The sequence below is a fragment of the Lutjanus erythropterus genome, chromosome 3 (assembly GCF_056507025.1).
Source record: "Lutjanus erythropterus isolate fLutEry1 chromosome 3, fLutEry1.hap2, whole genome shotgun sequence".
Classification (NCBI taxonomy): domain Eukaryota; kingdom Metazoa; phylum Chordata; class Actinopteri; order Lutjaniformes; family Lutjanidae; genus Lutjanus; species Lutjanus erythropterus.
In genome coordinates, this window is record NC_139319.1 from 22,090,585 (window position 1) to 22,114,776 (window position 24,192).

At 39.0% G+C, this 24,192-nt stretch overlaps 1 protein-coding gene across 1 annotated transcript in view; it reads left to right on the forward strand.

The window, feature by feature from the left end:
- The first annotated feature begins 7,518 nt into the window (after positions 1-7,518).
- pax5 (paired box 5) overlaps positions 7,519-24,192 on the forward strand; it is a 60,934-nt gene continuing 44,260 nt past the window's right edge. The window contains exons 1-2 of the mRNA XM_084715408.1: positions 7,519-8,789; positions 20,301-20,466. Coding sequence (XP_084571534.1) covers positions 8,747-8,789; positions 20,301-20,466 — 209 coding nt within the window. The 5' untranslated portion in view covers positions 7,519-8,746. The remainder of the gene's footprint in view (positions 8,790-20,300; positions 20,467-24,192) is intronic.

Sequence of the window (24,192 nt, forward strand, 5' to 3'; positions counted from 1 at the left end):
TGAAAGTTTTAATTAGCTGATGCTAGTACTCAACCTGTTTTTTTCTCTAAATGATTTATAGTTTGTTAGTCTATTTTGATGTGACGTAATAGATTTGTTTAATCATTAATTTATGAATTGACATTTTCTTCGGACTTCGTTGAGAGACAAAGGTGTCTGAAGTTGTTGGTTTGTGTTGGTACCACATTTTGAGTCAGGTCAGTTCCACGTGTTCTGTGTCCGTTCATCGTCACCTGAGAGGTGGATACTGCTTGTAATAGAAAACACGGTAGATTTGTGCATGATTGAGGTGATTTATGCGTGGTGGTGTGGCAAAGACACGGAGGGTTACACAATTACGCACCGACAAATTTGCTCAAATAATTCTTAAATGCAGCTTTATCGATTCTTTTCCGTTTGCAATTTGTGTTAAGAGGCCTGCGATCAAGTGAAGTGTCAATCAATGACAGCTTTTAGCTTCTTGTTGTGTTTTGTGGACCAAAAGTTGAAGCTGCAGGCCGGTTCAGTCTCTTTCTGACGGAGTCTGAGGGGGCTTTTGATTCTTTGCTGCGTGTCTCCATCAGTTTATTCAACAGGTTCATCTCCTATAGGCCTATTCATAAAACAGCGGGGTCTGGTACAGCAATGGATCAGGCCATCGACCTTGTTATGGCACCCAATGGGTATCACATCATTTCATATTGCTGCCCGCTGTGTCTGCATTGATAAAACGTCGTTTGTCATTAAGAAACGGTGGGCAGGTGATCCTCTCTGAAAGACCACTGTGCTTCGTGGAAATGCTTTTCTCCAGAAGAGCAACAGATCTGCTTTAGTGATGCTCCTGGTTGCCTGTTGGAAAGAATATGTTAATGCATGCAGAGGAGATGTTTAAGACAGTTACGATGGAACATTTTTAGACTGCATTTAGAGTCTTTTTTTCATAATCATTTTCACAATCTTGTAACAAGGATGTGTGTTGTCTCATTGTCTTGTAATAGAAATACATCAGCTTGTGCCCGGCCTTCTATATGGAAATTTGTCATCAAAGAATGCCTATGGTGTGTAAGACAAATAATGCCCCCTTGCAGTCTTTTGTGGAGTGGGCCTTGCCCCTGATAAACGCTGAAAGCAATGGGATTTGTAGCAATTGGATAATAACCTTTTAACCGCGGAGGAAATCAGAGTTTAAAGGAGGCCCTCCCCTGTTGGCGTGTCAAGTCTTTAGGGCCCAGGGCCTATACCTACTGCCTCTCCATTTCCTCTCACTTTAAAATACGTGCTCGGGGTACAAAGGAGTTGAACATGGATCTAATGAGACCCCCCTGTCTCCCCGCCCCGTAGGTTGGGCCGTGCGTAAAAGTGCGTAAAGGCCGGTTCTTTCCAATAAGCGGGGCCGCCATTTCAGTCACTGCCTGGCGACAAGTCTGACGTTAAATTATTATTTTACCAATGAGGAAAAATGAAGACTGATCAGTTATCCGAGTATACAAATCTTTGATCGTTGAATCTCCTATGACTTTAATATAATATGTGCCAATATTCATCCTTTCTATTACAACAATAAAAGCTCACACAGGAAAAATGAATTCGTAGTATTGTCTGATCATCGCTGAAAGACTCAATTTAGGTTCCAGCTTTTGTCCACATATACTGCGCAGTGGTGGAAAGTAACTAAATACATTGACTCAAGTATTGTACCTAAGCACAATTTTGAAATACTTGTACTTTACTTGAGTATTTCCATTGTATACTACTTTATGTTTCTACTCCACTACGTTAAAATATTGTACTTTTCCACTCCTCTACATTTATTTTAAAGCACGTGTTCGGGTTATAAATACAAAATAAAAATCCACTAAAAACATGTTGTATTGTTATTACAGACGAAACTGCCTGGTAAAATACCTAAAATTAGCTTCATCTTTACCAGCTGCAACATGAAAGAGATTGACATATGAATGCAGAACTAACTGTAATCCTGGAATATGTCATATCATATCATATCATATGTAGCATTCTAAAATGGGCCATTCAACATAATGATGAGCACTTTTACTTTTATCACTTAAAGTGTATTCTAATCCTATTCTTTCTTTCTTTTTTTAAATTAATTAAATATATATTTTTTTACTTAAGTAAGGCTTTTAAATGCACAAGATTCCTATTATATTTGTGTGGTATTACTACTTTTACTTAAGTATAAGATCTGAGTACTTCTTCCACCACAAGTACTGTCACTTTCAGCCAACCTTAAAGGAATCAATTAATCTTTTCTCGTCATCTCAGTGTAAATATAAGAAATTTCATTTGTCAAGCCAATGAAACTTACTATGCTATACTTATTATTTATTTTCAGAACATTTCAGAACTTAAAATCATTAGTTCTTCTATAACTTTGTCTTTTTACTTGAAATGATGATTTGAATGAATGTACTTCACAGAGTTCAATCAACTCAATAAATTTCTATCAAGAAACATGATCAGCACTTTAGCAGACTTCCCAGCATGCACTGTACAAGAGTTTAAAGTCTCCTGAGACTCTTCATTTTATGGTTTGAGGAAAACTTGATGAAAACTTGTTGTGCATCTCTGACACACTTAATGATAAGTCATGGTTGTTTCACAAAAATGAAAACACTGTAAACCATGATGAAGGTTAGTGCTGAATTCAGTCCCCATCCCCTCACGCTTAAAATTTAATTAATTCACTGGAAGCAGTTTCATATATTGAGCAAAGTAGCTCCAGCTGCAGCTGGAAGTTCTTTGTGTGAAATGAAGAGCTGACTTTTCAAACCGAGCAAATGTAAAAGGAAATCAATTTTCTTTGTAATGTTTTTCACTGTGACTGAGCAGCTGATGCTTCAGTTTAAGATCTTGATCTTTTTCAACATATTTTCTAACATATAACAGAATTAATATCAAGTTTCCTGAACTTGTCTTTCCCAGTTCAGTCAACTTAAAATTTTGGCCTGGTCACTAGCTTTATAAGTTAAAACAAACCATTTATTTTTACAGTACATTCATACACCCAAAACTTAATACATTTTACATATTGAACAAAGTAGCTCCAGCAGGAGCAGCTGCATGTGTGAAATGAAGAAGTGACCCTTTAAATTGAGAAAATATAAAAGAAATCACCTTTCTTTGTAATGTTCGTCATTGTGACTGAACAGTTGTTGGTTCAACTTAATATCTTGAAAATATTTCCCAAGTAAGCATAGAATTGATATTAAGTTTATTTGACTTGTAAAGTTGATTTGTCACTTTTCAAAATCAGTCAACTTAAACTTTTAAGTTAGTCTCCACACTTAATTAGTTTATATTTTTACAGTGATGCTTCCTGCACCTGCCATCAGTGTGAGCTTATTGAACATATTTTCTCAACTGAATTAATATTAAATTTATTTGACTAGAAGTTTGTTTTCAATCACCACAGAATTATCTCAACTTGTTTTTCATATCCAGTCAACTTAAAATATTAAGACAGCTCAGACAACACTAACCTTTTGAAGTTAAAACAAGTAGTTTGTTTTTATGGTGAGACTATGAGATTCAATGCAGGACTTTTACTTATAACAAAGTATTTTTACACTGTGTATTGGTACTTAAACGTAAGTAATCTGACAGCGGAGTCAACTAATATTTCCTCATTATCTTGATGCAAATATGCACATTTTTAATTTATTCAAGTCAATTGAACTGAACATTTCTTGTATTTATTTTCAGAACCCGTCAGAATCTAACTTGAAGTTTTTTGACTTGAAATGATGAATTGAATGAATGTAGTGTACAGTGTTAAATTAAAACATGATCAGCAGGTTTGGCACTAACTTTTATGAGTTAAAATTAGTAGTTTTAACTTTTAAAACTTTTATAGTGTACTTTTTAAAAGTAGGATTTTTAATGCAGGACTTTGACTTGTATCAGAGTGTTTTTACACTATGGCATTACTATTTTTACTTGAGTAAAAGATCTGAGTATTTCTTCCACTACTGATACTGTGTGACTGTCAGCCAGCCCTTTTGTGTATGCAACCCTTCAGCTTAATAACAAAACGGTACGAAGCCCTGGCATCAGACCTCCGCACTACATTAATATATTGTATTTTTTTCATACAGAACATTTATGATTCTCCATTTGAAAGTCGTTGCCAAAACACTTACTAAACGGACGTTACATACTCTACAAGCCAAATACGCCGTCTGATGTTGCGAGAGAAGCTGCGATAGAGAGAGATGGAGGACTGAGGAGAGTGAGGGGAGGGAGGGGAGAAGGAAGGAGAGAGATGACCTCACATGGCATAGCCTACTTTCGTTTTGACCTCAAGTGCCCCATCATAACGCAAAACAGGGTCTGATAATACGGCCACGAGGGCCGTGTGCTCCACCTGACAGATGACAGACTGCTCTTTACTGGCGTTATCATCGAGCCAAATGATTACAAATAGATCCGTTTGATCGTGCAGGCCTGAGAACGAGCGGGAGAAGCTGCAGCTGAGTGTGATTCACCTGCTCCAGGAAGTCCAAGACGGTTCACTCTCCTCCAGTCCATATATTTTATTTATTAGTTATGACTTTTATATTTTATAAGCAAATGAAAACTTAAGAAGAGATACGGCAGCTTTCTCATTATGTTTACAGTCAGCGGGCGTGTAATAAACGAGCTGGTGGAGTTAACATGCGCTATTAATTTTTCATTGCTTTTTCGTTTCGAGGCTCGGGCGCAAAAAAGCAAAACAGCCGAGGCTTTTTCATGGTGGATGGAGGGAAGGGAGAGGAAAGGAAGGAAAGAAAGAGAGAAAGAGGGAACACTTAAACGACAGCGTCGCCTCCAATTTGCCTCCAAATGATTATCACAACTCCACCACATTCTTACTAATGTTTAAAAAGTATACACACCCTCTCTTCCTCCCCCTCCCCTCCTCCTCCCTCCCGTCCTCCCATTTCCAAGGTAATGAAATATGGTAATGGATTTGGACCCCCGGATTAAAGTCGTCCCACCCTGATGGAAGTTTTCTCCAAATTTTCAACCCTAAAGCAACAACAATTTGTATACATGATTGATTGTGTTTGGATTTTTTAATTGCTTATGTATTTAATTTGCAAATCGGAGAGACAAGGGCGACGGCTGCAATTTACTTCTGTGGGGAAGAAGAAAAGCGCTCGTGACTATATCTCAATAAATAAAAACAGACTGTGGCTGCAGAGGGAGAACGAGAACAATGAAAAGGAGTGGAAAAAAATACGCTAAATGTGATATCATTATGCTTGGGAGCTCTTGTTTGGAGACCTCAAGAGCCAAATACTCTACTCTGTCAGTGCAAAAAAATAATTATTTATTTATCTGGAAAATGAAAGAAATACAAAAAATATAGAAATAAAACATTTAATAATCCGTGCCTTCTAACATGCATATAAAAATAGCAAATAACAGACAGGTTGCCAGAATATTTTCTCGCAGCAGTGTCTCTCATTGTCTAATTTCGCCTCCTTTCGTTCATATGTGGCCTAAATTACAGGCCCAGATCTTTGCTGCATACTCCAAGTCTAAATATCTAAATTTCAGTGCCTGCATTCTGGTTAATTTGTTTTTGTCATTTTTGTGGATAAAAAACAAAAACAAAAACAAAACTAAACTAAAAAAAAAAAAAAAAAAAAAAAAAATCAATGTTGTTTTTTTGTCTGTCAGATTTGTATCAGGCCTCTAATTCATGAATCCTCAGTAAAGAGATGTGAAATATGAATGAGGATTAGTGTGAATGTTTCAGGGTGCAGGACTTTACTGTCAGTGGATTAAAGAGCAGGGACGTGGAAACAATGAAGATTAATGAAACCATATTTAGTGTTTGTGAACAGAGAAGATTTATTTAACAGCTAAAAATCCACATATTGTGCATTAATGTACTTGTAGGGCTGGATATAGTTTGGGTCAGTTTAAGGCCCCTGTTGGACTGACTGGAAGACTCTTTAAGGTCAAGAGTGTTGATGGTAAAGTTCCTGTATGTCTTGTATTTGCGCGTGTGTTTACTGGTGTGCACGCGCGTGTGCGTACGGGCACATCGCCCAAGGTTGAACGCCCCCTCGTGGTTCATCCTGCACATCAAAAGAAGCCACCGACAGAGAGCAAAACCCAAAGAAATACAGCAAGATTCACTTTCTGACACGGTTTTACATAGAATAATGTGTATAATAAGAAGATGTGTGTGTGTGTTTTAATGAAGACAAACTGAGTGTGTGAGAGCTCTCCAGATTACCAGTCTGAAGGAGCGTATGTCTTGACAGGACTAGAAACCAATAACTGAAAGCAAGAAACCCCCTAGTAAAAATCAGAAATTAAATAAACTCAGTAATTTCATACATTGACCTTTTCAGGATCAGATTGATTGCCTTGGCGTCCATCAAGTCTTTAGAGGATAAACCTGAAAACTATAAGAATAAGGTAAAGACTGATGTTATTGTTGTTTATTAGTGTGTCGCTGTAATTACCAGCTTCCTATACGATATTGTAGGTATAAACTTTGATGATACTGTTATATAGGAAGGAATCGCATGATTATAGATCTCCAAATGCGTGTGGTATAAGTACCGTGGAGCTGGAAATGATTAAATGTCTAGAAACAGGAAAAGGGGAAATAACACTTTTTAATTTGGCTCATGCTTTAGGCTATTTGTGTGGTTAATATTACAGGGGCGAGGCTTAGATATGCCCTCTCAAATCAGGTGGGACGAACATGTAATGAATCCCCCTCTCTCTCTTTTCTCAGTTTGGAGCGTAAATGCGGAGCTCGCCAATTGCATTTCATTAAAAAAAAAAGAAAAAACGACATCCGTTTGGATCCGCAATCAATTAGGTAATGAGTGTGAATGCATGTTTCATATGTTTTCTCCTCAATTCTCCCCAAGCTAAAGATTTATAACATTGTGTGTTGAAGGAGGGAAATTATGCAAGGCCAGTTGTTTTCATAACACTCCTGTACAGGCCTGCAAAGGTGGTTGAGAATTCTTTTAACTTCAGTGTTTCCCTGAAAAAAATTGGCCTTTTTTGGTCATACATTTATTTTTTAAAGCTTTTATTCCTTGAAAGATGGACACTTACTGTTAGAGTTCCTGAACGTTCCCTCATTTTTAAAGCCTTGCTGCTGCAACTAAGCCTCATTTTTAGTAATACTCAGTTAATTAGCCATTTAATATTGACATGAATAAATTGAGCGCAAATGGGTATAAAGGCATTAAGTTTTTTACTTCGTTAATTGAAATTAAACATATGATCATCTACTCCCCGCGCCCTGCGTCGCTTCGCCGCGCCTCCCCATTGGCGGGCGCACAATTCATGCGGGGCGTCATTGGCCCACGGGATTCGCGCCGGCCAATCAGCGCGCTCCCCCGCCCGATTCTATCAGGGGCTGGCGGTGACGTGGAGGCAGCGCTCGCGTTGTGATAGGTCGAATTCGCTGTGAGTGACGGGCAGCTGGCCGGCGCGTGTAGGTTAGGGTTCCAGGGGGTTGGGAGCGCGGGCGCTGTCCGCACGAGAGCAGGTCCTGAAACGCGGCGTGCGCCACCGTGGACGCAGGGCGCAGACAGGCAGGCAGCTTTTCTTTCTCTGTGTAGTTAAAGAAGCCTGTTTATGTATGTATTTACATCACAATCTGTGGCGTTCCCTGCGTGGACAAAACTACCTTTTTGAATTTGGGACAGGACTGTTTTCTTTTTTCAGAGCGAAGAAATGCGTCTCCAAACTCTCACAGACAAACCGGGAGTCCAGTAGCGACGTTTGAGCAGAGAGTCCTGGTCAACAGAGTGGCTAAGAACTGCCTTTTGCTCATACAAACAGGATAACAACTCCCACGTCAGCTTCTACAGCTTTTACCCAAACTAGAGAGTGCTGATTTTTTTTTATTTCTCTTCTGTAATTTTCTGTATTTTCTTTTCTTCTTTTGACACGGTGGATATGAGACTTCAAGATGTGAGCACTCATCCGCTCTTACTCGCTTTATTGATGGGAGATTACCAAGTGTTAATGTGAGAGCAACGAGTCTGCCAGAAGAAATGTGCCGCAAATAACTTGGAAGAAAAAATAACCTTGGATCTGTAAAGAGTATTTTTAATTTTTCCAACTGGGGTTTTCTTTTTTCTTTTTTGCATTCTTTGAAATATTTTAACAGACTGAAAGGAGAAAGTTCAGCCCCCCATCGGTTAAAGTCGCAGTTCAGGGGTCACGGCCAGCGGACCGAGAAGGAGAGAGAAAGGGGAGGGAGGCTACCCTGTTTGCTCTCCATATTTCTTTTTTCTTTTCTTTTTTTTTTGCCACATTTTGTATCTGTTTTCTTTGGACTGAGGCGAGCAGCTGAAGGAATGAGCACTACTGCTGTCGTTTCCCTCCTCTGGTTTTGGAGACGCCAGAACAGACCCGGTGGTGTCCCGTCCCCATGAGGAGGGAGCCCGTCTCTAATTCATATTTTTGACGCCATTTCTTTCCTCCCTGCCGCCTGAAAACCTCCCAGTTTCATTTATGTTTAATATCTTTTTTTATTAGCTCAAATCAAAGTACAACTTGTGTCACGTTGTCAACCAATTAAACAAATTATTTAGACCCAATTAAGCAAAAATAAATAAATAAAAAAATCCTCTTTTTGAAGGAAACTGGTACCCCTCTTCATTAATTGGAGGTCACAGTCTGTCAGTATAAAGTGGCCGACTGAAGCGGGGCGTCCGGTGGCATTTTTTAAGACCCCTGATTTCTGGGGCCCTCCAGCCCTGCTGTCGTACCGATGGAGATTCACTGTAAGCACGACCCGTTTGCTGCAATGCACAGTAAGTTTACACGTTTTTAATTTCCTCTCCTTCATCTGCATGGTCCCATCTGCCCCCCAACTGAAACCACCCCCCACATCAACAACCAACTCCGTGTGCATATGCAATAATAACAGCGGAGTTGCACCGCACGCTGCAAAAAAACGTCCTTGCCTACCGTGTCCTAAAATCTAGTATTATTATTTGTTGTATTTTTATGAATAAAACGACATGAAAAAGTCTCAAACAGTGCTGAAATAATATAAATTCTTAAACTTCGCCATTGAAAAACAGCCTCTTATAAATTCAAATAACGATTTGAAATTGAACTAATATGACTTAATTTTAGAGATTTAACAATCTGGCTGAAACTTTTCAAATTTTTGTGCAAGTGAATTTTATCTTTCCATACCGGGACACGTATCTTTAAAAAAACGATTTTAAAAAGGGCTAAATTCAGTGAGTTTCTCCAATTCATGCCTTCCGCAGAAATGGACATTTTTTGCAGTGTTTTAAATCTGGATACAAGCAAAAGTTTAGGTTCAAATTATATCATTTTATAGTACTATCTGCCTTCGTTTGTGAATCTGATCTGATCTATTTACCTATCTATTGATTTTCAGTGTGTTTTTTATGCAATATTATGGGCTATATGATACTTGTATATTGATTAAATAGGAACGATAAATGAAGCTGTGGTGATTTTTTTTTAAATATTGTGAAATGCATTGTAATCCAGGCAATGCAGGGCTTTATTTTGTTGTCTTTGCTGGTGCCTTGTGTGAGATGGTTTGCTTGTGTTTTCCTTTTTGAAGGGAGGAAGAGGATGAGATGCAGGGGTCAGAGAGAGAGAGAGAGAGAGAGAGAGAGAGAGAGAGAGAGAGAGAGAGAGAGAGAGAGAGAGAGAGATCGGGGTAACAAAGCATGACTAAAAGCTGAACTTGATCCACAAACAGTAACAGTGTGTTTCTGCACATTATAACCAGGTTACGCTGCACTCTACACACTCAGGTGCAGGCAGGAGATCTGCTCAGGTCTTATAGAATAATAACAAGGTGAGACTCTGTTGATCCCCCGCAGGGAGACTCTCCTCCTCTCACTGCCCAGCAGCAGCAGCAGCAGCAGCAGCAGCAGCAGCAGCAGCAGGTCACTCAGGTTCAGCCTCCTAACAGCAGGCAGCAGGCCAGGCAGTCAGTGTCTTGCTCAAGGACACTTCAGCAGCAGTGCAAGGTGCTTGGGGACACGCTACATGAATGGGGGGGGGGGGGGACACAACTTGTTCACTCAGTCGTGACATGGCGGGCACTGCTTTGTTTTTTGCTTTTTTTTCAGTGCACTTTGCTTCCCCAAATAGCTTCCTCCCTTCACATGGAATTTATTTTACACAGCTGCAGTCTGCACGAGTTTTAATACCAATAACAACTGAAAAACAGCGCATCAATTTTTTTTTTAGAACAAAACCCACTGACATTTAATGGAAAAAACACAAAACAATAGGTCCTATGAAAGCCCCCACATTTAGGCCTAGGGAATAATTAAATTAAGAACTTTACTTTCCGCACTTTCAACAAGCTTAAATATAAATAAATAAATAAATATTTTAAAAATGATTTTTAAGTTCCATATTCGGTAGCCCTGCCTGAAATATTTTTGCCTCTGCGCTTAAAAGCAGAATAAAAGCGTCCTACGGCATTTCAGCGTGTAATACATTATGCATTATATATATATTTTTTTGCAGTTTAATACCAGAGGTTACCAGTGTTACGTGACTGACAGAGGTTCCCACGGTGCGTTATCCTGCAGGATTAAAAAAAAAGCTGCACACACACACACACACACACACACACACACACACACACACACACACACACACACACACACACATACACAAAAAAGTAGAACGAATCATGTTTCCTCTTCCCCGCCGTTTCACCAAAGCCAATGATCCGCGGTGCTGACGGTAACAGCGGAGCTAAAGTTATATATGTCAAAGCCCGGAGACGCTTTAAAACGATTACACCTAAAAAATGTCAAAGGTAGAGAGAGAGAGGTTAGGAGGAATCGACTGTGACGCGTGGAAATGTTGTGGAGCGAGTGTGTGCCACAGTGTGTGTGTGTGTGTGTGTGTGTGTGTGTCACTGTGCACTATGTGTGTAACACAGTAACACAAATTCATAATAAATTGCTTAAAGTTCACAACGTTATAATTCGTTGAATGTGTGTGTTTGAGAGTTATGATACTGATTTAACAGCATCAGAATGCTGTTTACTATTTTATTTTATTTTTTCTATGTTTAATACGTTGTAAAGCAAAAGTTATTACGTGTTTCACAGCGTGCATTTTGTTTGCGTGGGTGCACGTCATGAAAGCTGACAGTTATTTCTAAGTGTTTTTCTTTTTTCTTTTTTTTTTTTGGTTAAAAAGCAGATTGTTTTACCTACAAAGTTTCGTTAATAATTGGATTACACGTCGCATTCGGTATGTCCGTTTTGGTGTGACAGTCATCTATGTTTAGCCTAGAATAAAAGAAAAAGAAAATTGTAAATCGTTTATATCATTCCTGAAACACCATGACCACTACAACTTTGCAAACTTTGGAGAGTGTTTGGCACCATAAACATATAGCTTGCAGTGATGTTTTAAAAATCCATACCAGGTAATTGTGATGATAATGAGCTGAATTTCATAATCGTGTATTGTAATGGTAATAGTGGCATGCTGAATATTAAGTAGGCGAGGCTGTGGCCTACCTTTGGTGGTTGACTTGGGTGGGTAGCCTAAAGAAACGGGAACAAGGCAGAAATAAAAAAAAGAACAAAAACAGATAATAAAACTACATTAATCTTATTTATCCGGAGCACTGTCCACTGGAAAAAACGAAAGTAAAGAAATAGCAATTAAAGGCTGAAGTAGGCTTTCATTTAATCATTTTAACGCTGACATACACGTCTTTTTAATCAAGTCACGCTTTTTCTTACGCGAATCTCCGGGAAACAGACATCTTCTGATATAAATTTACTATGTATAAATCTAGCCGTTTATTAACAAGCTCCCCTGAGTCCCACTTCGCCGACAAAATATTAATTATTCCACCTTTCATGAGAAAAATAACACTACACGTCCAAAACGCCAGACTGGCACATCTCACAGATCTATTCACTGTTTGCTCAAGGAAATTTGCTTCATCTGTATTCTCGCGGGCAACTTTCCAAACAGGTTTCCAGCCAAAAGTAATTTCTACTTCCCTATTTTTCTTCACGAGGGAAAGGAGAGAGAGAGAGAGAGAGAGAGAGAGAACCGGTGGCGTTTTGTTGCGATTTCTCTTTTGCTTTATTTTTGAGTCGTCAGGCCGTGACGAGGCAGATGAGAGATGAGAGACAGACAGAGAGACATAGAGGAATGTAGCGGGAAGAGAGACATAGAGAGCCTAATGGAGCTTATTTTCTGGATGGGGGAGCTCGAATATATTCTGCTTTATCTCTGTATTTTTACTCCCGGAAACAGTGAATCAATCAAACATTTAAGGAGGTGCTGGGCTCTTAAGTCAGCTCCTTTAAAGGGTAAATAAATAAAATACAACAGGGGATGCATAATGACCCCTGGTCCCCTGGCTAGCTGTCTCTGTCTGTCCCTCTCTGATTCTTATTCTGTGTCTCCAGGATGGAAATGAAGCTGCCTGCCTCTGCCAACACTTTCCCTACTCTAGAGACTGTAGGTTCAGCGGGTTTTTTTTTTAAATAGAGACACATTTAAAAGCCAGGAGCCCTAATTTGACAAAAAAAAAAAAAAAATCTTTGTATCTAATTTGCAACAAAACCTCCCTGAGCTGAGCTGGGCCAATGTTGATTGAATTTCTGGGAGCAAGTGGTTAATTTGTTTGGTCAGTGTGATGAATTACTGGACGTCTGTCACTAAACTCACACAGCTGTGAGGGAACAAATTCTTCCGTTTCTAAATTAATTATTATTATTATTTATTTTTTTGGCATCTGTCCACAAGAAAGGGAATAGATTCCTTCCCAAAAATGCAATTTTATGATAAAAAACTGCAAAATCGAATTTAGTCTCTCAGCCTTTCTCACATTAATGCCTATAGCTGTGTAAAAACATGGCATACAGCCTATAAAATGCATCTTATATCACTTATTCTAAGAATTATGCCACAGTAGCCGATAAACAAATGCCTTTATAGAATGTGTAAGTTATTGCGTTTGTGCCTATCAGTATAGGCTTGGGAAATAAATTTTAAACACATAATCCCCATCGCCTACCCCAAGAATGGTGAGAGCCTGAACGCCTAATGCCAACAGTAAATACACAGATAAGTGAATAAATAGTTATCTGGAGGTTTTTGTAGGTCACAAGTCATTCCTCTCCATCTCTTTACAAAGCAAGGCGTATTTCATGCCCTGGCCCAGATAGGAAGGGTGAAAGGAACCATTTCATTTACTCTTATCTGAGAAAGAGGGAGAGAAATGTGGGGAGAGAGGGGGGAGAGAGTCTTCTCTGCAGATACCTGGTGAGGAGGAGGACAAGTAGGCTTCTATAAACGACTCTTGCTGCAAAAACTGTGCTTTTATTCAGCAAAAGGTTTCAGGACATAATAATAGAGGAGGAAGGAATAATGCTTCCAAATACAACCACACAAAACATTCACAGAGTGTGTGACAGGCTTGAAAATGTCCATATAGGTCAGCAGGGTCGCTCTTGCTGTGAGGAATATCTGGAAATGTGTTTGTGTGAGTTTTCTCTTTGCATCTCAGTACCCAGAGGGATGTTACAGTGATGGTTTCCAGTAAAATCACAGGAATCAGTCACAGTAAATCAGCAGATTACGCTTTTTTTAATTAAAGAAAAACAAACTTAACATTGTCGCAGTCCCTTTCAGTCATCTGCAGAGATGCAGCCCTCTGCTTTTATTTCCTTATTTTCTCATTATTTTTCTGTGTTCGGAACGTTACCAACCCAAAATGTCCTGGGAATGATACTCAGCCATCATCTGTCTGTCTGTTTCGTTTACGAGCAGCTCAGACAAATCCTACCGATTTCACCTTTAAAGTGAGACAAATACACACTAAAATTACAAGAACAGTTTGTTTGAATGTAGGACAGGTGGACAATAATGCCACCTATAGGACATAACTATTGAGTGGTCACAATCTAAAAGATTGTACCTGAGAAAGAGGACTGATGTTTGAGTTATATATATTTATTAATATTTAACATATTTCAGAAATTAAGATACAGATGTTGAGTTTGTGTTGCTTCATGTGGAGTAAATGTTTGTTGTTGTATGTCTTCTTTTGTTTTGTTGTTAAGATTGTAGCTCTTTGTTTTGTTGATGTGGAAAGTGTACAGGTTCTCAAAGTTGTAGTGACTGAGTTCCAAGTTAGGGAGCCAACGTGTGAAAAACCTATGAACTTGTCACAGGATTTGTGATTGGTCTTTGAGCTCAGATCCCGAGGGGGAAGACGGGGACGAATTTTGTCCAGCTTTTGAAAAAACATGAGGTTGTACCGCTTGATAAATGATTTCTAAATCAATTATGTAATTTAATATGAAAATATATATATGTATTTAAGAGAAGTTGAGTCTGTTTTTGAAATGAAGTCCACAGGTGTACATTTGTAGCGAACACTTTATCACAGGTTAGCTAATGGTGTTACTGAGTAAATGACATGTGTGCCAGTGGTGCCTGTAGACTGAAACAAATCCAAAAAGACTCTTAGTAATGGTGTAACTTAAGTTTTTTTTTCTGTGAAAAAACATGCCCCTCCCATAACACACTTGCTTTTTGAATGTACTTTGGTTTAACACCTCTGCCCCCTAAGTAATAATGAGATCTGTGCTCTTGAGTGGCTCTGACATTTTAACATTAAATTTCTTGATCAAAAAATTCAGCATTAGTGTATTAAATGTAGGCGATTGAAAATGAGAGAATTCAAATAGATGATCAAAACAAAATAATACATGCATTTCATGTTATAGTCCAAGGCCACACAAAATGCTTTTGAGGGCCCTTGAGGGCCCATGGGCCACACTTTGGGAAACTATGAGCGAAGTCTTAAGGTGCTCACCATGAACCACAACGTATTCGTTCAAGTCGAGCTGGGGACCTTTATTACATTTCAGTCCTTTTCTTTCCTCTGTTTTTCCCAAAATAAAACCCAGTGGGGTTCAGCAGTGGTAGGGTGTCTCCTATAGTGGTTCCCAGTATTTCCAGTGAGTCAAGGATCTACGGACTTTACAGACTGTACAGCTCTTTTGGCCTGCACTGGCCCAGGAGCAGAGAGTGCAGAGGAGCACAGCAAAAACCACCAGCAGGCTCACACACAGGAAAGCCAACAATTCATTGAAAAATGTGAGATAGTGAGTTCGACATTCTCATAAATCTATATTTAATATGATTTCAAAGAGCACACAGTACAAAATAGCTCCCTGGGTGTATACCCCAAACTCAGTTCACAGAGTTGAAGCGATTGGGTTTCCTCACTTCCCAATGAATGATCCTCTTATATCAGCGAACTGTGTTAACTGTGTACTTTTTATTTTATGAGTATTTTTTCAAGTCTGTATTTTATTCGTACTTAAAGGTATACTGTGCAGGACTAGAAGTTTGTGGTGTGGTTGTGTCTGCAGAGACCCTGTCCGTATTTTCTCATGTTGCTGTGTTCGGGACATTTGTTGGGGTCAGCCTTTGGGCAGTGGTGTGTGACTCCCAGCCAACACCAGTGTGCAGGTTTTCAGGTCGGGACTCTATAAAAACGTAGCAACCAGGTTACACTGCGGTCCCCGTCTCTTCCCACAGCTCTCTGTCTGTGTCGTGTATTTATGAAAAGCTCAGGTCTGTATGTAGGAAGCAGAGTTACACACGCTCTAACCACCGTGAAATAATCAGAAAATAACATTTTATTTCTCTGACTCATTGCTTTGATCTCGTTAACGCCGCTTCCTCTCTTTTTTTCACTCTAGCTCGTTCGTTGAGCTGGGGAGTAGGGGACATCTGTCAGTGGTGCATTTGTGTAGGCCTACAATTTTAATAAATATATTCAAACATTTCATCTGCATTTTTGTAGACAAATAGACAAAATAAATAAATAAATAAATAAATAAACAAAAAAAACAAAACAAAACAAAACAAAAACAGTAGCAGGAGCAGGTTTGTAGAGGCGACCATGAGCACTGACCAGAGCAGCGCTGGAATTGGGTGTAATTTAGACTGAAGAATTGGAGCGACAGAAACCCCTTTCAATTGAATGTCTGCTATTGATAATGCATGTAAAATTTAACTAATACTCTGGGAAGTTTTTGAAAAGAATACCTTGTACTTTTACTAAAGTGTTTTTTAAAGCCCAGTAGTTTCACATTTGGTAAGTAATATTTCAGTAATGTAATGGCACCCCTATTCGAGTACAGATTTTCACTACGTTTTCAATCAGTGACTGTGTGTCACACGATATTACTGCACTATGACCTATCAGACATACCCAGGGCATAAAGAAATAGTAAGACATATTACTTAAAACATAGGTTACCTCAGCCATAAATGCTACATTTGATTTATTAAAGGGGTGAGATTTAGAGCAGAGGTCCTTATGTTTAGTCCCTACTAGAGGTCAAGCTTAAAAAATGATGGATTCTACACTTCCCATGATGTAAAACTGTCTGCATTAGACACTCCAAACTGGAAAAATGTCCATGTCTTTGAAACTCCACGCCCTCAGTTTGTAAAGTAGAGTTTTTGTAATTTATACCCAACCAAGATAAGTTTCTCTTGACAAATGCTCCAAAGTTTCAAAATGCTTTATACAACTGTTTTTATAAGCTGGGTGCTCCCCATGATGAATAAACTGATTTTGACCATTTAACGCACCTGTCTCATCACAGCAAAGCCAACACAAACCTGAAAAAAATGAAACACAAAGTCTTTAATTTGGTGGATTGGTCTTTTAGTTGAACAGGTTTGATGCTAAATGCGGCTGGTGCAGTTGATGTGATTATATTGTCTTTTAAAGTTCATTCTGGTTATTATATTTCATGCCTTTCAGACTTTGAGCCCCGGATTTCATGGACGTTGCATAAATATGACTCTGTCTATATATTGCTGTCTTTTGTAAAAAAAAAAAAAAAAAAAAAAAAGCGATTGCTTTTCAAATGGTGCTGTCTGCAGCAGACATCTGCATAATGAGTCTGCTTCTATCTCAAAGAATAAAGTAGTAAGGAAGAGAGTGACCATCCACATCAGCCGTTTGGAAATAGCTTTGTTTGAGACTCTCTAGACTTCACATTTCTGTATTTATCCTTCATGTGTGGATCTATTTATATTTGAGCTGGAGGAGGTGAGCCCGTGTGTGTGTATGTGTGTGTGTGTGTTTCTTTATTTTATGCTGATGGAGGAAAGAGGAGGACAGGGGGACAGGTTCAGGGGACAGCTTTGTGTTTAAGGGGGTATCCCTGCTGGGGTAATGTGTTTAAAATCTATTACCCCCACAGCTAGGATTAGTGTGTGAGGGTGTGTGCATGTGTGTGTCTGTGTGTGTGTGTTTCCCCTAAAGACGTAATCACTATGGTAATACAAAAGCCAGTGGATTATGTGGTAGAAAAAAAATCTGGTTGATTTATACTCTGCTTTTGGCGAGATATATACATATACAGTACATACACAGTATTTGGGAGGGTGTTCTGATTCGTACTGTATCCTAACACTGCTGACTGTACCGTCTCATGCAGCGGTTAACGGTTACACTGTTGATTCTCAAAGCAAGAGACGCCTTCTGACCTGGCTGAGCTGGTTGGAGCCTTTCAGTGTAGTGAGTGTCATGAGAGGTGTGAATGTGTCTGCCTGCAGTGCATGCTGGGATACGCTCCAGGTCTGGTATTAGAGCTGAAACAATTATGTGTTTAATCCATTAGTCAACCGAGAGTTAATTGGCAAAAGTTTGACCATCGATTTGTTGCTTCAGTCATGTGAAATTTTTTTTTCAACAATTCTCTGGTTTCTGCTTCTCGAAAATGATTATTACTGGATGCATGATATGGACTTTTTAAGCCGATACAATAACTGATATTTACCTTCTTCTCATGGTCAATACTGATAAAATACCTGGTAATTTCAAAAATTTGTATTTTAAAAAAGAACCTGTAGTTTATGGTTGTAGTTTTCATCAAAAACTTCACAAACGTACTTTGGCCTTTATTGAGCATTTTCCCGAAGAATTCAAATTAAATGCTTTGAAAGACATGTTCAGACATGCTGCGTTGTCTTCATCTGTAACTGTAAAAATAGACTGCACTGCATGGCTCTACTAACATCCAGCAGTTTGACATCAAGAGTGCGACAACGGTGTGCTGAGCTTGTTCCTGTTCTCTGTGTTTATTGGCTGATCGCAAACCAACTTTAATGCTGCATACTGCCACCTACTGTATGTGTAGATGCTAAACTTATTAAAACTATAATATGTGACATTACTGCATTAAAATGTCTAAAAACTGACAAAAAAACATGTTCTGTTAAGTCGTGTATTTACACTAGTCCAAATGTTTCCAACAATGTTCAAATGTAGAGAAAGCTGTAATGTATTCAGAGTAATGGTGCGTTACCCTGCTAGCTGTTTCTGGCTTGTTGCTAGTTATTGTAAATTCTTGGAAAACATGGGATATGTCAGAAATGTCCGAAAGTGAGGAAGGAAGTTTATGAATGTGATCCATGAGCATAATTTCTGCCTCAGTCATGTCAGCTAGATTTTCGTCAGCTCTGGTGGTTGTTCAGAAGGGAAGATAAATTAACTCCCATGATTCCATGCTACTTCATGATGTCATCAGTCTACGTCTTTTGTCATTGTTTTAATGTGAGAGAGACTACTACCGGCAGAATTTACATATTTTGCATTTAAGTTAATGAAAGTAATGTGTAATTGAATTATCAGTTTTATTTATAATATAATTGAAATAATACATAATAATATATAAATGTCCCATTATTGGGTCAATACATATTTGCCTATATATTGTGCATCCCTAATTATTAGACTTCCATGAGAGTAAACTGAATATCATTGCATTTTTTGCAGACAAAATGTTAGTCAGACAAAACAACCAATCTAAAGATGTCACCTTGTGTTTTCTGACTCACAAGCTAGATGCAAACTGTATCCCTATAAATCAGCCTGCTTCATAATACTTTGCCCAAATTCACAGAAGTTTTTCTACTTATTGTCCGTGCTCCTTTGCTGCTGCTGTTTAAATCTGTCGATCAAAAATGAAAGTTTGAATTAACATGCAGCTATGATTTTCTCTGTCCTATAGTTACAGTAGCTGCAATCCCGTCTCTGCGTATTTGCTGTTGCAAATTAGCTGTATATAAACGTAATTTTCAGGAGACAGGGCTAGAAGGGCAAAGGATTAAAACACTTTATAACAAGGTTCAGCCTCTGTTCTACTTGAGTCTATTCTCGTGTCTTATTCATTCATTTCCTCTTATACTTTCATCCCTCAGGGGGAATATTAGTGGTATCTTTCAGTAAGGGGCCAGAGCCAGGCCTTGGTCAATAATTAATTGAAATCCCTTCATTTACTTAAGATCTTAGCCTACTCCGCCCCGGGTGAAAATGGGCAAAGTTTGCACTTTAGAATAGTCCAACTGGTGCTTTTATGCTGAGCCAGAGCAATCAGATGTGTTTGAGATAGTAAATTGACTCAAGTCAAAAGCAAACAGCTGTGGGTTCAGCTGGTTCAGAAAGTTCGTCTCTGCTTAATTTAACATGTCTTGACTTCAAGAGCAATAATCACATCTACATAGATGTAGATGTTCCCTCCATATTTATAACACATGCATTTATCTGCATCAGTAAAAACACTAAAGCAGCAGAGGACTTTTAATTTGACAAACCATTTGCCTGAGAACCTTACAGATGCAGAAAAGGCACAAATTGGTGAATACAATCAGTTACAATCAGTTATCATTTGACTTTAGTCAAGAGAAATCTATGTGTGACAACATGCATTAAACCAAAGCAAATAAGATAAAAATATTTTAATTCAGATGTTGGAAAAGGCAGATTGTGATGAATGACCAGTAACGTTTATGTAAACATGACCAATAAACGGCCATCTGAATAGTCTTTTAACAAGGTATTTTAACTTAACTGCATCAGTGGAACTGTTCAGCACTCAGCAACGGTGAAGCTTGAGTGTACTTTACACAAAAATTATGGAGTGAAAACATAAGTTTTTATCACAGATTTTGTAGATTACTGTGTACTCTCTATTAGTTGCACATGCAGCTAAATCCACAGTCGTTTAGTCTTTTAAAATTCTTTTTCGTCTCATCATGGCCTCATTTGGTCACTCACATTTGAATAAGTTTATCTTTGTTTCATTTCATTGCCTGTAACCTAATTAAATTTCTCAACGGTTCGAGCGAGGCGGCCATAACATTCCTCTCCCTCTCTCATCCACTCATCCTTGACTTTCTTTTCATTCACTTCTCTCTCTCTCTCTCTCTCTCTCTCTCTCTCTCTCTCTCTCTCGCAGGACATGGCGGGGTGAACCAGCTTGGAGGTGTGTTTGTAAATGGCAGGCCCCTCCCAGATGTAGTGCGACAGCGAATTGTAGAACTCGCCCACCAAGGGGTTCGGCCCTGCGACATCTCACGCCAGCTACGAGTCAGCCATGGATGTGTCAGCAAGATACTGGGCAGGTAAAAGATACACAAGCACCAAGGAAGCCAAAAAAGAAGGAAGCATCATTATGTAATAAACCAACATTTCAGTGCTCTGCTTGGTGCCAGTTCTATTGAAGAATATGAGAGATGCATGGAGAAGGCTACTGAAATCCAACATATCTACATAGTATGACCTATAATGAAGACATGTCACTAACAAATGAAAGAACACCCTTCAGAGAATAGCATACTGGCTGATTTTTTTCCAAATGTACACATTAGTTTATTTGATGTTTGTCTCCAAATTGTATCCAAAGAAGTCCCTTGAAAATATTGAGTTTAGGATAAATAAATTTTGGTAACAAAATCTGTATTGTTCATTCTCTCTTCCTTTTATTTCGATCAAGAGGCTATAATACAGATTTTGTTAACAATATTTATTTATTCAAAACTCAGTATTTTTTCAAGGGACACTTCACTTGCAAACTTTTTTAATTTGCCATGGGGAGTTTTTTAGTTTGACTTGCTATGAGCCCTGTAAAATGTGCCTATAATCATCTCTGGATACTATTTGGAAATCAACAGCAATTAAATGAGTGCACACATTTAGAGAAATCAGTCAGTATGTTATTCTTTGAAGTGTGTTTTTTCATTAGATTTTTTTTTTCACCTTAGGTCACACTACGCACATATTTTGGGCTTTAGTGTGCTTCTCCATGCATCACCCATAAGCTTCAATAGAACAGGCACCAAGCAGAGCATTGAATGAGCATTAAAACATGATGACTGATTTTTCCACATGTGCACATTTGTTTATTTGCTGTTGGTCTCCAAATAGTTTCTGAAGATGACTATAAGGACACTTTACAGGGCTCATGGCAAGTCAAATTAATGTGGTTGCCATGGCAAATTAAAAAAAAAGTTGCTAATGAAGTGTTCCTTGAAAATATTGAGTTTAGGATAAGTAAATATTGTTAACAAAATCTGTATTATTCCTTCTCTCTTCCTTTTATTTTGATCCAGAGCCGGCATGTTTTACCATGATTAACAAAGCTAATAACAGCTAAAGTTATGGAACTCTTATGTTTACAAATTGAATTTTTACAAACTACCTCTGATTATTAACTGTGCAGTGGCTATAAGCTAACCCTTAAAACAACCTGCATACTGTGAATTGTATATAACATGAGGTATTATTAGGTCTGTAATCATGGCAGAGCATTCAGCCTCAGATCGAAATAAAAGGAAGAGAGAAGGAATAATAAAGATTTTATTAACAGTTTTTATTTATAATATTTTTTAGATTTCCAAGAGAACCTTCAGTTGAAACTTTTTTTTTTTTAAATTTGCCTTCTTCTTGAAGACGTTTCTTCATCAAAGGATGTACAACATACACATGTTGGATTTTAGTGTGCATCTCCCATAAGTTTCAGTAGAACTGACGCCAAGGTCTGGCACCAATAAGAGCACTGAATGTTGGTTAATGATGCAATGACCCTTCCTTTTTTAAGTTTCCTTGTCAACCATCTATGACCATATGGTGACAAGTTCACAAAGTAATTTACAGATTTTTTTCCACAAAGGAATGTGACATCAGACTGTGAGGTTGTGATCTGGCACGCCTTGAACATGCAGCGGCGAAGGTGTATAAACATGTCAGCTTCCTGTCTTAACACCATCTTTTGAAAATATCTTAGCTTTTTATTATCAAGGGAAGGCGGGTTCAGTGTTGGTTAAGATGGTGTCAAATTGAAGCTCCTGTAAGGTCACACTGGCTCATTTAGTGTCCATTTCTTCTATCCACTCAGCATGCACAAGATTCCTTAGTTTTTGCTTGCCCCTTCTCTTCATCTCTTGTATTTCTCACTGTTCTCTGCTTTTTTTCACCTTCCTCTCCCCTCTCTGTATCCTATATTTCTCGTCCGACCCCTCTCAATATTTCTGTTTCTCCTCACCCCCCTTTTTTCTCTGTCTGTCTTTCCCTCTCTGCCTTTTCAAAGCTAAATTCAAGAGTAAATCCCTGCTCGTTCTGTCCCCCAGAGAAGAAAAGGGCACAAAAGGGAAAAGATTCATCACTTTTTGGAATTAGCATCAAAATGAAAGTGGCACCATATTTCTGCACCCAAAAAAGAGAAAAAAAAGAAGACAGGGTGAGATGGAGAATGGAAGAAAGACAAGAACAAGAAACACAATCAAAAGGGGAAAAGGCGTGTTAAAGAAGAAGAGTGCAGGGAAAAAAGAAAAAATGAGAGACAGAGAGACCATTTGAGGGGACGAAGGGGAAGGATTAGCTACAGCGACCCTCAGCTATATCAAAAAAATGTGTTGCTCATTGTTCTCCCTTGCCTCTCTTTCTCTCTCCCTCTCTTTCTGTCTTCCTCCCTCTCCCCTGTCCTGGCCGTTCAACTCACTGAAGCGTTACCGTGAGGGGGGAGGAGAGGGGAGGGGGAGGAGAGGGGATCGAGGGATGGAAGGAGGGAGGGAGGGTTGTTTTATCCTCTCCTCTCTGTCTCTCTGGTGCCAGCAGAACAAAAACACCAACTCTACCACTCTGTGTGTGTGTGTGTGTGTGTGTGTGTGTGTGTGTGTGTGTGTGTGTGTTGGCTCATCGTTGCGCGGATATCAATAACCACGCTCGTTTATTCACCAATGATTCAGCTGTGAATAATTTAAATAGTTTTCCATTTGGAAATAGATTGTTTTTCCTTTTAGCTGTGTTTATACTCCAGCTGTGAATAGTCGAAATGTGCAGCACACACACATTTTCATGCACACACGCACACACACACACACACACACACTAAAAGAAAGACAAGGAAACGCACATTTACAGGAACACACATCTTCACGGAAGGGATTACTCTACCGTACAGCGGTGCAGAGAGAAGGAGGGAGAGCAGCAGGTTTAAGACTGACTGACAGCTTGCATCCACACACAGCATCCCCCCTTTTTCTGCAAGCTGTGTAGCACATTTGCTGTCCTCCCACCCCCTGCCCCCCATGCCCCTTCTGCATGCAAATACATTCATGAAATAGCCATGGTGGACACGAAACGCCTGAATCTGTGAGGGTGTGTGTTTGCATTGGTGTGTGTATGTGTGTGTGCGTGTGTATCAGTGCCACTGTCTTCTTTCAACTGTGTCACAATGTGAAATTACCAAAGAAAAACAACAGCCAGGAGTCATCCTAAACATTTTGGGCGTTGCGTTCAATCATTTAGCTGACACCGTTATCCGTGGTTTATTCTAATGACCGTGACATTACAAACAACTGATAGTGAGGTTTTTTATTTTTTACCTGGATTTAATCAGCCAACTCCAACTGACAGGAATGAAAAGGCCAGGTCAATTTTGCATTTAGCAAGGCCGGGAAACCTTCACCTACTGATGGGCCCGCATTAGACTGAGTGGCGATAGCTGTTTTCTCCATATAGACGGGGAATTACCAGGTTGGCAATTACCCTGTACTACCAATGTCCTCATAGACCACCTCATAAACTTGTGGTTAAGAAAGTTTTTGCTAATTCTAAAAACCTGTATGCTTAAATGGCATCCTTAATTTATGGATTTACTTGCATTTGTCCCTCAGCACTATGTCACTCATATCATTGCTCTGATTGGTTGTTTGTCTATCCAGTTGTGGTCAGATGCATTCTGTTCTGCATCCTGTGGAAATCAAAAATGAACTGAGAGATCCCAGTGATGCAAGGTTATTATTTTTCCTGTCCATACTGGCCAGCCATGAAGTGATTCCTTGCAGATG